General features: G+C 37.0%; 1 protein-coding gene across 3 annotated transcripts in view; it reads right to left on the bottom strand.

The window, feature by feature from the left end:
• SCAPER (S-phase cyclin A associated protein in the ER) overlaps positions 1 to 15873 on the bottom strand; it is a 167909-nt gene that overhangs the window by 66756 nt on the left and 85280 nt on the right. For all 3 annotated transcript variants that reach the window (XM_074880532.1, XM_074880533.1, XM_074880534.1), the window contains exon 23: positions 8867 to 8993. In XM_074880532.1, coding sequence (XP_074736633.1) covers positions 8867 to 8993 — 127 coding nt within the window. The remainder of the gene's footprint in view (positions 1 to 8866; positions 8994 to 15873) is intronic.

The following is a 15873-nucleotide window of genomic DNA, read 5'->3' as shown; positions in this document are numbered from 1 at the left end:
TGCATCCTTGGCACTCAGTGCTGAACACGTATACATTGAAAGTCTCTCATCTCCCAGTTAAAGGGTTTAAAGAAGTGAATTAATTTCGAGGAGGGTTACTTACATCTCAGATTTTCCATCAATTATATCTGCTTTATCAGTTCCTGAGTTCATGCTCTGAACTCAGGTTCTGTACTTTCCTAAGAACAGCTAAAGACTTGATTAACACTTGCAACAAAGGAAGCATAAATACAGAATTCCCTATGTTACCTTCTGTGTTAGCAAAATTATTAGATTTTTTGTTGTAAAACACAGAGTTCCAAGGGCCTGAATTCTAGTTTTAGCTGGTAAAACAGACTTACTTTTAAGTTTTGTAATTTAACACACTTCATAAAGTTTGGATTTTGACTTTAAATCATTTTTAAACTGTTATAATTCAGCTTTACATTTGATTAATGACTTCCCTTCAAGTGACATCACTGAGCTCTGGAACTGGCTACTGCAGGAGTACCCAAAGTTGAAAAATTAATGGATGGACTAAAAAATGAATCCAGTCTTTGTATAGAAATACATCATATGTTTAGCTAAAATGAACCTTAAATTTATAACTTCTGATTATAAAAAAATGAGAGTAGCAATTACTTTCATAAAGAACAAAAACCATAAAGATGAAAGCCCAGTTAAGATAGTGTCTGAATGCTTATTTCAGTTTTTAAACACTTTGGCCGTGAAATGCCCACTGCCCAATACAAAAGAAGGCTTTTTGGTGTAAACTAGTGCACTATGCATCAAAATCTTCACATGGCTAAGAGCCAAAAGACACATATCACATATATAAGAGAACGGCAGTAGGTTACAACATGACAGCAGCAATGACTCCGCAGGGTCCCACTGCACCGTTGTAAGGGTGGAGGTGGAAAGGGCGCAGGACTGATGTGGGGCTCGGGGGCCTTTGCCGGCTTGTTTTCATCCACAGCCATGAATTTGCCTTGCCAGCTGCTGCCAGAGGTCAGCCCTGCTGCTGCTCCCGTGACACTCCTGCCACTGCAGCCAAGTCAAACTGATGCTCAAACACTGGAGACTGGCCACCCCGATCTGCACCACAGATCAGTATAAAATGTAGATAGCACAAACAACAGTGGCTCATAAATATGCCTATTTAACTGTGGGCATGTGGCTACTTTTTTTAAAAAATGCATTTAAAACAAGAAGTACGCAGGGGTGTACTTCTATTTTTTCCTATAGAACACTCTGTATGATTGCACATTTAAGTCTTGACAGGATATATACTGATTACCTATGTAAATATCCTAACGCACCAAAACCATGATACATACTGCTATAAGAAGCTCAGTAAGAAAAAAAGCTGTGCAATTTCTAAGCACATTGGCACATGAAGTCCCCCAGAACTGGCTGAACCTGGTGTCAGAAAGATGAAGGCGTGCTCCAATAGGAGCACTCAAATTGAACAAAACTGGGGCCTGTTTGTCCAATACAAAAATCAGCAATATTTTAAAGCCCGTCTTGAACGTAGCCATAATTAAACACAGAACTTTGAGAATTAACATGCAAATTAATTTAGCAAGTTAGTACCTTTGGCCATAGAAGTCATATCAGTATTCACCAAATTAAAATCTTATGTAAACATTTTTCTTCCAAAAAGAAAATCTGACTGCTAAATAGATTTATTACTTCCAAGGATTAAAAGGACATGCTGTTGTTTCTACAGATAGTGTCCTCTAGTGGAGAAATGGGAGATACTAAGTAAACAAGAAAACACAAAAGGGCTGCATCACAGAAATCACCCTGTCAAGGAAAATACAAACACCTCTCAATCACAAACATGCCTATAAAAGTTTGGCATCTTGACCAAACTTTTCATTACTATAATAATGCTTAAACGTGAACGTTAAATAACTTTTTAAAGCTTCAGACTGAGAAATTAATCACTTGTGAGGCCATACACAAACACTGCTGAGTGTGTTAAATAATATACAGATAATATGCCTCTGTGTGTATGCATACATAAGATCACAAAATACACACAGTGTAGCTATAATTTGGGTAAAGCCACTAGTCTGTGATTTAGGTAAATTCACTAAAATAGTAATTTTCACCCTTTTTCATATATAATGCCCTATGATGCTTTTTCTGATTTAGTAAGAGGGTGACAGATAAGCTGAGACCTCCTGTGATTTCTCCTGCCCTCAATGAATCCATATATCAGACTTTATGCTGGGTTTTTTCTAGAGGTGTAGCTATCTTTAACACTTCACCTTAACTTAACTAGTGACTATATCTTGCCTACAGAAATGCTTTGCTACTGAAATGAGGAATCTATTCTGTTCACAACTCCCAAATTCATCTATTATTGTCTTCTTCTCTCCATCATTTCCTTTTCCTACATAAATGCCAACCAAAATAATTTTGTGTGGGGGAAAAAAAAATCATCACAGTTTTTTTTAAGGACCACAGATTTTTGCCACCATCTTATTCTCAGATGACCCTTCAATGCTCCAAAGACAAGAATTAATAATTGTGAAAAGATTACTGAATCATTGCTCTGCCTGCTAACACTCATGCTCTCTTCAGAGATACTGATCATCCTTGCCTCTAAGGCATCTAGTTGATTAACAGAACTAAGTTAAACTTGGATCAATTGTTTTTAGCCAAAATTTAGGTTTAAAATTTGCTGCTTCTAATTCACACTTGACCTTTTTCTTCAATTATGAAATAAAAGCCACAAACCTCAAGCTATGGCCTTGCGTGCTTTAAAGCTAGCCTGATTTTTCCAGTAACATAATCTAGCATAAAATACACTATTTATGTCACTCCTGCTTAGCTTATGAATTCAAACTTCCTTCAAAAATTTGATATCAAATTACAGTATCTTGTATAATACCCATTCAAAGCAACAGTGATTATGTGCAGCAATAATGCCATATCCAGTTCAAATATAACCAACGGCAAGTTAAGAAAAGCTTAAACATACATTGTTGCCTTTCAGTTGGTCCAGAATTCTGTTCTTCTCAAAAATAAAATCCAGCTATTATATTCAGAGTCTTTCAATTCTCTTTGATGGATACACTACTCTGCTATACTAGAAACACGCAGCTACCTAGGTGCTTGAGCCAGCTTCACAAATTTTTGCAGCATCAAAATCAAATGTAAGTGTTTGTGATACACAATTCCCACTGTATTCTTAAATATACTTAAATAAGCAGTAATACTGAGTATTTATAGCACAGAGTATTTGCTTCTAAAATCTATTTTGTCTGTATATACGTCACATTTATATACACATACATGGGGCAATTTTAAATCTCCATAGAGACTTTTGAAGAAATTTATCATGAACAGTACAAAAGCTTACATGTGTTCCATTTAACATTGCTTTTTCTCTGTACCTTAGTTCTTTATTAGTTTTTAATTTTATTGTTTCAGTTTCTGATGATTCAGAGTTTGTATTATTGGGGGGAAAAAAAACCCAAACAGGAGTAGCCAGCCCCTCTGAATTCAGTGTGCCTTCCAAAAACTGGCCCATTAATCCTCACCCTGGCTATGGTCACCATACCCAATGGGCCTGACAGTTTAGAGAATAAAACATAAATACCAGGCCTGACTGTGCTGTTAAAGCCAGCCATTTCTGACAGTCTTTACAATGGGATAAACACCGTCTGTCTACAGTCCCCATGTATTTGAAAGCTACGACAAACATTTTACTGAAATGTAAATAACTGACATCACAACTGCTGAAGCAGGAGGCTGAAAAATCTATCTAAAAATCACAAAACCAAAAACATTGCCTGACACAAAACAAACCATTAATGGTGACTGAGAGAGTATCTTTTAAAGGTCATAAGCATTGAGATCCTGTTTTAAAAAAAAGTATTAAAACAGTGCTCAGATTCACACATTTTTCACTTACAAAATTACACCTTTTCTAAGGATATGTATTTTTTTCCCCTGAAATCTATTTCCAGTAAGAACACAATATTAAACTTGTAATAAAAATAAGTATCTTGAAACTTAACCTAGTGAAAAGCAGCTACTTTTAGATTTGTATGAAGAGCTGGTAAGTAACTATGAGTGGCCATGGCTCAATTTATTAAAAGCCTTCTCTTCTATTCCTCTGGTTCCGTTTTACTTCCACACTTTAACAACTTAATTTGTGCTCGCTGTTACTCACTGAGATTTTTTCAGCACCTAGAGAGCCTGAAGTAGATTAGAGACACAGCTATCCTCAAAAATGTACTAAATCATAGTAAGTTTTATGAACATCAGAATGAGGGAAATCTTGCTTGTTAGGCTTTCTGCCTTGTGACAAACACGTGAGCTTCAGCTGTAATGTTTGCTTAGGCTGGGACATCTATAAAACCCCTATCCTTCCCCTGTGGCTGCAGCCCTCTCTTCAGGAGCATATCTGTAAAATCACCTGTTAAATCACTTAGTTAAAGGAATCTTATAACTTGTGTTATGATGAAGGTCTTTTTCAAACCAGTGGTGGGATGAGAAACATTACATAAAAATAATTCCAGTTAAGCAGATTAACTGCTGCACTTGGATTCCAAAAAGCATGAGGTTCCCTCATGATTATATTGAATCTCTGTGTCATAATCCCAGTCAGAAGGATGGGAGACATATTAAGGGCTTGTCTAGATATGACATGTAAGTATTGTACAAATTTAACTAAAATGATTTAACAGCAGTGTTTTAGCTGCAGCTGAGCCAGGTGAAAAGGCTACTGCCCTCAGCTGCTTGTCACTGTCCTTAGTGAAGGTAGCATCCTGCCACATTCCTCAGAATAATGGCATCTGTCATCTCTGCCTAGCCTCAACCTATCAAGATCACCTAGAATACTCGAATCATTCAAAGGTAGGACTTTAAAAACCTGGACCTCAAAAAAACCCCTCAAAACAAATTTTAGGAAGAACTTTAGGGAAGTGATGTTCTGTCAGCAAGTCTAAGGATGACCATCCGAGAAGCAGTAACCTCTGACCCGAGTCAGCTTTATAGCCTTGGAAATATATGTACTTCAGCCAGTGTAATGTCTAATGCCTACGCAGTAGAAAATGGTTTTGTTTTTTTAATCAGTAAATCTCACCTGTATACCCTGAGGGAAATGATATCAGCATAAGCAACTTAGAACTCTACCTGTAAGTCACACTAATAGGACATACAGCTTTCAATATACTGGTTTCTGAAAGTGTTCCCTATTACAGGACATTTCTGTATGAGTGTTCAAGTCAAACTTGAGCAGTTGATCCGGGATTCCTTGCACATCTGAAAGACACTGCTGACCTCAGTAATGGATGTGTAAAATTAGTCCAAAGAACAAACATGTATAAAATCAAAGAACTGTGGCAGAAAAACTGTTTTAGCCCTGTAGTTTCAAACATTAGCTCTGCCTTCTTTAAGAGGGTACATGAGTTTTTCTTTGAGCTTCAAAGGCCCATTCATGGGAGATCTTAAACTGAGTGTTATCAGATCTTATTAAGAGCTTGAAGAGTCCCATATGACAATCTGCTAACATCAGGCCAGGGCCTTCTGGTAACGTTTGCATGCCTTTTGCTGTTGTGTCTGTGTGTGTGTTTGTTTTTTTAATATACTTTTAAACAAAGTAGATGTGAAAGCAAATACAACTTCCTTCCAGGATTTCTGCCAGAAAGAATGAGAAACAATGCACAAAACGCAAGGACTGCCTTCTGATAATCTAGAACATAACCAAACTCACACCCTAGCAGGATGTTTTAGATACATCTTGGGGACAGCATAACAGGCATACACAACCATCAGGATTTGTGCCTCCTGCTTCATGTTACTAGCAGAAGCAAGGACACATGACCTAAGGGGTATAGATCTATTTAAAACTGGAACAACATTGTGGTTTATGACTTTATAGTACCTTTCATATTTATTTAATTAAAATACATGTGAACTACAGATTGTATGCAGTTGATGGCCATACTCGCATGACAGGCCCTCAAAACCTGCACTTCAACTTGCTTACTTACAAATACTTCTCTGGCACAGAGTGTAATACTTCTAGCAGTTGTAGAGCTTCATCCAAGCAAGCCAATGTCAACATATCAGGAAGTGTCTGGAGATCTAACAACCACTTGAAGCAAAGCAAAGCAACTCCTCTTTCATTGATTAGCACTCAAATCATGCCTTGGATTCAGAGTTAAAGTTGTAGATCTTGCTGCATTGTATGGGGAAGTGGCAGCAGCCTATGAATTCTGTGTTAATGAGAAGCAGGCAAGGTGCTACAATATACAGACAGGACTTCAAAAAAATACAGTGGTTATGATGTATCTTTGCCCGAGAGACAGATTTCTCAAATTTGAGTACCTAGAGGATATGCCAATATAAAAACATTTTAGTTTACATTACACAAACTCTTCTTGCTATATTGGTGAAATCACTTGGCCCCAAGTGCAGAATCTGCTCACGTCCAGCAGACCAGGAAGGCACGCAAAACAAAAGCAAGCTTGACCACAATAATCATGCAGGTATGCCTCATCCTAGAACGTTCAAACATTATAAAAGAAGTTCAGAAGTGAAAAAAAGCCTTATTCATTACTACAAAAAACAACATCTGAAGACTAAGACCAAAAAGGAATTGTTAGTCTGATTCGATTCTACCTGAAGGCAAAACCCAGTGAGACAGAGCTGCCAATCTTTTGTATGGGGCTTTTTTGTGATTCAAGTTGGCATAAATGATATACCCCCACTCTTTAATGCTGTTTTAGCACAGTCATGGAATTTCTAATGAGCTCATTAACCCTTCCTTCTGTTGAGAAATTTAATGTGTTCTATTTATTTATTTATTTACTCTAACCAACAGCAGCTCAGCATTTTATTTCACGGTATGTAAAACAAACCTTTACTTTCCTGGTGAGATTGTATAAATACATCTTTCAGTCAGTGTAAACTATTAACAAAAGAAAAATCCACTGTTTCACAGTATGACTGAAAAGAGCTTTTTTGGATCAATTTTCTTTTATAATACATTTGCATGACTACTTCTGAGCCTGAAGAATTTCTAGTAAGTGGCAAGGATCTATTGTAGTGAACTCTGTCCTCCCTCAGGGCAATTCTTTATTCAACCCAGGCCATTAGCAGGGGTAAATCAATGTTATCAGCTCACACACACTGACAGCTTGTGTGGTTCCCACTCCCTCATTCCTCCCCCCACATTATGGTATATTTTTATGCTCTCCAGGGAAATTCAATTAACAGTGTCAGTCTCCTCCTCTCAGTCGATGACTGACACCATCAAGATTCTTTACACCGCCCACTGACATGTAAGATGTGTCTGCTGATTTCTTGACTTGCAAGTTAACAAGAGAATTACTATCCACTTCTATAAATGACTATGTATGATCTGTGCCATAAACACAGTGACAGCTATTGAAATCAATCTTTCTTGACCTTATTGATTAGGACACTTAGATATAATAATACTTCTCCAGTGATAATGTTTTGGGGGTAAAAACCCAAACCAACAACAAATAATGTATGTCTATTAATACCATCACATTTATCTTTTAACTCTCCGCTGCAGACTCAGCAAGCAGTAAAATGTTGTGAACAATTAATGATTAACATTTAGCTGCAATTCATGTCTCATTTAAAAAAAATTTCAGAAAACATCTACTGATGAGAGAGGATGGATACACCACCGCTTTCCAGAAACAGTTTCCAATAATTATTTAGGTAGTTTTCAAAATAGATACATCTTTTTATAGTCTCCAGGTAATAACATGATTTCTGTATTTTGAAATAAATAACAAATGAATTTTTCAGTAATTAAGGCAAACACTGCAAAATTTGAAAATGGCACAGCTCTTTTAAAAACACTATTAAACTTGATCAGCAGCTCGAAGTAACTAACAGAATACACGTCAGAATCCTATGCATCCCAGGCAGCGTTCACTATTTAAAAGCATATGCTATTAGCAACTGTGTTCTACATTGACTGTGAAAGGCATCAAGCAGAGCTCTCATCTTCACAGACACCAACTCTGAACCACAATGATGCAACCCTCTCCTCAGATTTCAATAATTTAGTTTCTCTCAGAACTAATTTTCACGATTTCTTGATTACAGATATGAAAGTAAAGCATTTTCTAATGGTTAGAGAGAGAACAGAACATAATGTTCCAGCTGAAAACTCAAATACCGTGGTCTTAATGGAGAAAAAAAAACACATTACAAGACACAAAGCACTGTGGAAGCAGACTGACCATGATGAAACAGTAAAAAAGATGCAAATGTTACGCTATCGATTAAAAAAATCCAACATTTACCATAAACCAAAACATGCTCTACAAACACAGCACTTTGAAAAAATCCAAAACATAGAAATATCCCATATATATGCACATCATACTTTCATCCTTCATCAAAGACCTACAGGCTTTGTTGTGCTCTGAACAGATCTGCGTTCCTTCAAAACTCAGCCTAACACCACAATATGGTGGCTGTGACAGCAAAGCTGGCTCCAATTCTTTCCTCCGTTCTCTGATAATTGTTTTGGTCCCTTATTGTAAAAGCTGTTTGTGGCTATGCACTATAAACTAGATGACTGAAATGGCCCATTAAAAACAATCCTACTGAAAATACAGTGGAAGTACAGCTTCTCATAATCCAGATGATCTAGCATCAGTTAAGTGGGTTTTCAGCACTTCTGCAAAACTGCCTACATAAGAATCTGATGTCTAAATAAAAGCATCCACTGCTGCAGCCATCACAGAAAAGCATAATAGCAGACACTGCTTGTTACGCAGAGGTCATGTATTCATCATGTTTAAAACATTTCCAAATCCAAACTGATGACATTTGAGGGTAACACAGTTTATAGGTTAATCAACAGTCACAATACCTCTTTTTCCAGAATACGAGAGATCTCTCCTAAAGTCCTGTCCAGAGCAGAAACCTTGTTGTTCCCCAATGAACAGCTATCCTGCATTTGGAGGTGCTTTGAAAGGTCTTTTGCTAATCGCTGTAACCTTCAACATTAAACAGAAAACAAAGAGCAGTTAAAGCAAAAACTCTCCTGATCATGTAAACTTTCATCTTTTAATTAAAGTCCACTAACTAAACTTCAATAAAGCAATCACGAAAATCTGTGTAAAACTATTATTATCATCCATATTGAACAGCATGTGAAATACGCAATATAGCAATGAGATACAGACAACTTAGAGTGCCTATGACGTTTCACTATCTACTTTTTCAGGGAAATGGTGTAGAAATAGTGTGAAGAGTATAGCTTTGAAAGAGTTAATTTCCTTGTTCTCCCTCCACAGTTTATCCTGCCAGTTTTTGCCATCTTCCTTTTCAACACGGTTTCATCCTACTTTTCTTCCATCATTCAATCCTTTCTGCCCACTTAGCTGAGTAGTTCGCTCTTGAGATGAGTAAGGGAAATAGAACAGCAGACCGCTTGGCTCATTTCTTATAGACATCATAAAAGAAATGGCTCTTTAGGGTTATCTGAATAAGTGAAAAGTAGTGACTGTGCACACGACCTCAGAAAGGGCATTTTATTAATGAGGGTCAGTAATGAAGCCACAATGCAGAGGTAGGAGAGATGTAGACACACATGGGTTAGGATTCATTTCAGTTTTACACATCTACATCTGGGCTATTCAGCTATGCTCTCCTCCTAAGCAGCGAGGAGAAATCTGCAGTTCCAAGACACCATTCATCTCATCCTAAGGTACAAAATAAAGCAGTCAAAACACAGTCGTAGTTTATCCTTCTTTGCCTTGAATGTGAGGTCAGTAACTAGCTCAGATGTAAATTTGTGCAGATGCAGATGATACAAACCAGAGTACCTTAACTGGAGACTGAGAAGTAGGGAGGAAGTATCATTCAATACTTGCCATGTAGTTGTCAATCATTGCCTTAATACCTGCTACTGGCTGCTCTTAATGACAGGCTCAGTGTTTGGTGGACCTTTGGTTTGATCTATCGAGTAATTTGTACTGAAAGTGGGACGAAGCTGGTAATTGAGGAGGATGATTGGGAGAAACACTGTGGTGACTAAAAACAAACATAGCTCTACATGAAGGAAAAGACAGGGGAAGGGTATCAATGCTTATCATAAAATGGGAGATCATCAGTGTAAAAGGGCCAGAAAGCACTCACAAAGTGACTACAGAGTAATGGCAAAGAGAAAATTACATTAACTAGTCTCCAAAAGGCAAGAAAGGAGATGGAATGGCTGGGGAATGTACCACATTAGTCACATGTATCCAAAAAAAAAAAAAAAATCAGAATATTAGTTTAGGGCAAGAATAGAGAATTTGCACTTAATCAGTAGGAAACAGGTACTCTGTGCCTTCTCTTTGAAAAAGCTTTGTTAAAAGCTTTCAAGAACCTCTGAAAATACATATAATGTTTTTAAAGTACAAATAAAAACGATTTGCAGAATTTTGAGTCTTGGACTACTTCTCATCTGATCAGCTGAATCCACTAATTTTCAGCCAGGATTCTTCTACGACAAGAAAAATAAAGGAAGATTATGTCCTGATGAGATTTTCTGCACTGCTATTTCCTCTGTGGAAAATGAGGTTGGAGGAAACCTCTAACTCAGCCATGAGCTAAAATGGGAAAGAAAATTAAAAGCCAAAACACAAATAACTGCAGGACTTGGACAGTAAATCAGGTGACCACTAACTCTGCTGAGTTTAAGGAGTGGATTGCAGCACCAATGAGAAGTCGAATTGCTGCAGTCCAGAAACATGATCTAGAAACAGAGTATTTTGGGTATTCTCATAGAACGTGATTTAGAATGGCTATTGCCTTGGCAATATTCTATCACATTAAGCAAAAAAAGTATTGCTCTCTTCAAAACATCTACCCAAATTCCATGATTAAAACATATATAAAGCACTGAAAAAACCCACCACACTATATCGTAACTTCATCTGACAGAAGACAGCAAGATGGGTTTCCATTTGCTTCATTTAACATCAGAGGAATGGAATTCAACCAGGATTAACCAGAGGCTAAAGAAAGGGACTTTCCTAATCTACATCAGGCATCAGCATACAAATGTGTGATTTATCAAAACACTACTCACAAGGACTCAAACAGAAAATAGTTAATTACATTGCTACTTCTGTTGACAAATTCCCCTTCTCTTCAGTCTATAAAGATGCTACGCAAGTTAAATGTCATGTTCAGTTTCTGTCCTCAGTTAAAAAAACCAATGCCGTACAACACATAACTCTCATGGAAAAGCTTCCAGCTTTCCATTTCTTCTAAAAGTCTTTCTGGAGACTTTTACCAAAATTCAAGCTTTCTAAGTGTGTGTTCAGCATCACACAGTAAGAAACACGAAGAATAAATTTCCGGTTCTGACAAATCAAAGAATTACTTCTTACATCCTCATATCCTACTGCATGTTGGTCTTCCGCCAAAACCAGGTAACCTATGCTATGTGATCACATGGGGAAGAGAAAGGAAATAAAAACTCCCTCCTCCCACTGAGTGAACCTTGCAGAAATTATTTTCATTTAATATCCTTTATACTGACTTCTTGGCAGCGTCACAGAAATAAGAATAATTTTAGGACTGTTTCAAAGGACTAGAATGCTATGTAAGATGATTTGTGCTTGGATATAGAATTTATCAATGCTATGAACGGATTTGGAAAGAGAGAAATCTTTGTACGTATTGTACTCCTTGTACACTCTTTGTATGCATTGTAGATTAATAGAGCATGGTATCAACACTTGAACAGTGACTACGTGGAAATACTGTTGAGTCCAAATCCAAACATTCAAGACAATTATTTAATCGTCCTTCTGTCCCCCAACTTGCATTCCTCCAATGCTTATTATGCCATACAGGGAATGATAAATAACTGAAAAATTACTGGGCTAAATAAAAGGAAAAGTTAATGTCTTTTTATCTAAAGTTACTTACATCTCACTAATTAAGATTTTAGTATTGCCCACAGACAGATAATTCAGAATGCAGAAGAAATATCAGAAAGGACATAAGGCATTGATTGGTCTTGGAACATTACCATAACGTAAACTTTAATAAATAGTATGTTCAGCAAATATAAATACATTATCTGACCTTTTTGCACTGCAAATGGGAAAATGAGGGATATTCATATTAAAAGTTTATATAGCAAATATATGAACAAAATTATAACAAAGTATTGTATGAATTAAGGGTTTCTTTTTAGTGTGGGCTAAATATTTTTAGCAGGTTTAATATATTTTGTAGGCAAAAGGAAAAAGATCTCTGTTAATATTTATAGGCCACATTTCATCTCTAGGAAAAAAGCCTTGAAATAGCAACATCAATGTATTTCAGCACTTCCACATTTAAAACCATGATTTCTTGGCTGTACACTGAATGTATGCAAGGAAGGATTAGTATGAGTGGGCAAGAGCACTGGAGTCTGTGCAGTTCCTGTGCGGAAGGAGCGGTTACTCCTCCCGTACGTTCCTGCCGAGGGCGGCCAGATGCCAGCCGGACACACAGCCCCAATTCTTCCCGATGCAGCCTGGGCCTGGAGAGAACTGAGAAAGTCTGTGGCAGTTCCTGCCCAGCCCGAAATGGAGTTATGCTGTATCCTCTTAAAGCAACGTACAGCCCCTGCACTGTCCTGTACTGCCTGCAGTTTGACTCCCTGCAGTAAGATTAATGTACCTGGTGGCACATGCGGCATGCTCCGATGGCTCTAGGTATGTAATGGAAAACACCATTCTACATCTTGACACAGTCCCAAACACTGCTAGACACTAAACATATAAATCTACAGCTTCACACACCTTCTTTAGTTTTTGAAATGGAAGCTACCTGAAAAAAGATGAAAAATTCCTATCAAGATTATTTTCTGAATTTATTTGAATTCCTATAACAATGCTCCAGCAATTCTCTGAAGATGAAATCTACTGTCCACCCAATCATAAAGCAGGTATTTATCTTTTTTTAAAGTTTAGTTTTATTTTATTTACACTTCGGCTCTCTTACAGTTGACAGAGCTGTTTGGAAACTAATTTTTTCCACAAATACTTCCAGCTTCACAGATTATCTGTTATTTTCCCCAGTAATCAGTACTGTGATTGTAGTCAGTATTGTGGCCTAACCGGACCCTAGCCTACTACATGAAGAAAACCTACACAGTAGGCTTATCTTGTGAATGCACTGAGATACCATCATGAAAATAAGAAAGAACTGCATTGTTAAAGGTATTTAGCTTTGGGACTCTGCAAGAACAAACTTCACACTACATTCCCATCTTTTCTCCTGCAGACTCTTACAGGAAATAATTTTTCACTTCCTAACTCTCCTCTTTTTGTGATGCAGTCCTTTTTCAGAATAACAGTGGCTCCCATTACCATACTACCTGGAGTGTCCCTTTACACAGTTTAAAAAATAAAGGTAAGTAAAAAAAAAAAACATAAAAAAATCCAATTCCTTCTTGCATGAGGAGAGACTAGCTAAATTATTAGACTAGGGGGTTAATTTTTTTTTTCCCTGCAATCCTGCTAACTCCCTTCATGCATATAGCAATCTTTCATTACCTTAGTTTCCCTGCTTGCATTAAAGGACAACAATTACACTTTGCTACCTGCAGATTGCTTTAACACTGAAACATATATCCTTTGGATTAGAAGATACTAAATGGATGTAAATAACACTGTAACTTAGTGAAAATGTTTTCCTTCCATTTTAAAAATGTGCTCCCATGGCCACCTGAGAATGCTGTGAACAGAAAGAGACATCATCAACACACCTTTTGACAGGCCAACTTAACAGACTGGACACTAAATAATTACATTCAGATCAGTTCCCAGAGAATCGAATTAATACTACAAATCCATCAAGAGTCTAACAGCATTTATACAATTACCTAAGTGCCACCAGTGACCAACCAGTTAATGCACAGTGGAGAGAGGCCAGTAGCAATAGACTGGCTGCTCCCAGGTGAGAATGTCCGTAGTCCTTTTCCTTGAAAGTGCCTCTCACCTCATGAAATAGTTCTGAGAGCGAAATACGTACCAAAATAAGGCAGTATTTGGAATTATCCCTCCCTCATTAAGGGACACAATCTTTTTATCAGATACTAAAAAGAAAAAAATCTGTTCCAGACATATTCTAAAACTCTTGTTTCTAAAAAAGAACTACTTAGAACCATTTGCAACCCCACTCAGGGATCAGATTCAGTACTCTACTACTGAAAAAGGTATACATACCATGTCTATCAAAGCAGGATAAACCCTGTCTGCTTATTGATATTAGTTTATTACTAATGTAAAGCTTAGAAAGCACTTGGACCCTGCTTCCTTAGTGCAAAAGGTTTTATAAATCTGCAAACCTTAAACTAATAAGAACTACTGAAACAATCTACCAGTTGCATCAGGAAATCAGTGGTCTCATAATATTAAAGTGGCTTAATCTTAAAGGTGATCTAAAAAGGCTTTTTACTTGCCAAAGACTAATTCTGGGTCCTGTCTTTCTTCTGTAACAACTGACAACATGACTAAGAACTAAAATCAGATAAGAAATTGCATTCCGTAGATGGTTTTAGTTGTTTGCGAAGACACAATCAATTTGGGGGGAAAGGAGTGAATAAAGAAATGTGGCATAAGCAAGGAAGCATAAAAGAAAGTTATTTTAATGATTTCGTTCTAAGATGCATTTGCTTCTGTTAAGCAAATAAACCTACCAATTGTGTCACATTTTGAATGGAATTTAAAACCAACTTTTTTCATTTTTAAACTCCACAGCACACTAAGTGAAAAAGTATTTTCTGTTCATTAGTATACTTTCGCTCCATTTTGAATACCTCAAACCTTCCTTTGGGATAAACAAAAAGTATTGGCATTTGTTTTGACACAACACATTTAGCACTCTCAGTTTTCACCCCCTTTGTTCTGCGATACGACTTTTCTCAATAACTTTATAGATCCCCTGAGAGCTGTTAAGACTCCTAGTATTGGCAAGAGTTTGCTCTCTCTCAGCCAGGTACAGTAGCAGTTAATATTAGCTCATAGTACAGTACACCGTGTTCTGGCTAAAAAGGCAATAGTCTAACTATTTTCATAGCTTCTCAATGTAATAATGTTTCAGTGGAGATCTACTACTGTTTGCTTCTTTCTGCTGATTCTTCTTCCTACTGTTCTTGGTTAAGTAGGATCCTGTACTTAGTTCTGTTAAAAAGGTGCTTTCCTATTAATTTTTCCTGTATTAAGAATATGTCTGCCCATGTACGCAGATATGATCTGAGCTAGAACATCTTGCCTCATTAGATTTCTTGCCCTCTCATCCTTTCCCTTACACAGAAAGAGATAAAACTACCCTTCCCTATCCTTCTTCCATTTTGTGTTTTCTGTATTAAACAAATTTTAATAGAAATAAACTGGGCTTCTAGTTGACTCATAGACAGTCCTCTATTCTTAAAAAGTCAGTTCAGACTTGAACTCCCATTGTTACCCCCTTGATTTTAAAAAAGCTCACGAACAATTTGAGCCCTCATGGTAGGTAAAAAGTTCTGCAATTTTGGAAACAACAATAACTATGATATCTGAAACTGCTTTAAAAATTTAGATGTAAGCACCTGCTAGATCACTAGGGTTTCTACACGAAGACTGCAAGAGAAATCTCCCAGAAGATCTGTGATAAAAGTGAGCTATACAGTGGCCATCATGCTAGTTTACATCTAAAAGGTACAGCCTTAACAGAGGCAATAAAGGAGGAAAATAAGAAAGCAGATGGAACAGAAGATTCTGCCTGAAAGCACACTAGCATTTCATTAAGTAAAGAGAACTGCAAATTCAGGATCAGTCAAGATATTAAAAAGAATTTTAAAAATTAAAAAAAAAACTGAGTTCCTGTTGCACTGCAACTGAGAAA

The sequence above is a fragment of the Strix uralensis genome, chromosome 11 (assembly GCF_047716275.1).
Source record: "Strix uralensis isolate ZFMK-TIS-50842 chromosome 11, bStrUra1, whole genome shotgun sequence".
Classification (NCBI taxonomy): domain Eukaryota; kingdom Metazoa; phylum Chordata; class Aves; order Strigiformes; family Strigidae; genus Strix; species Strix uralensis.
The sequence above is the reverse complement of the archived record's forward strand: the minus strand, read 5'-3'. Positions and strand labels throughout refer to the sequence as shown.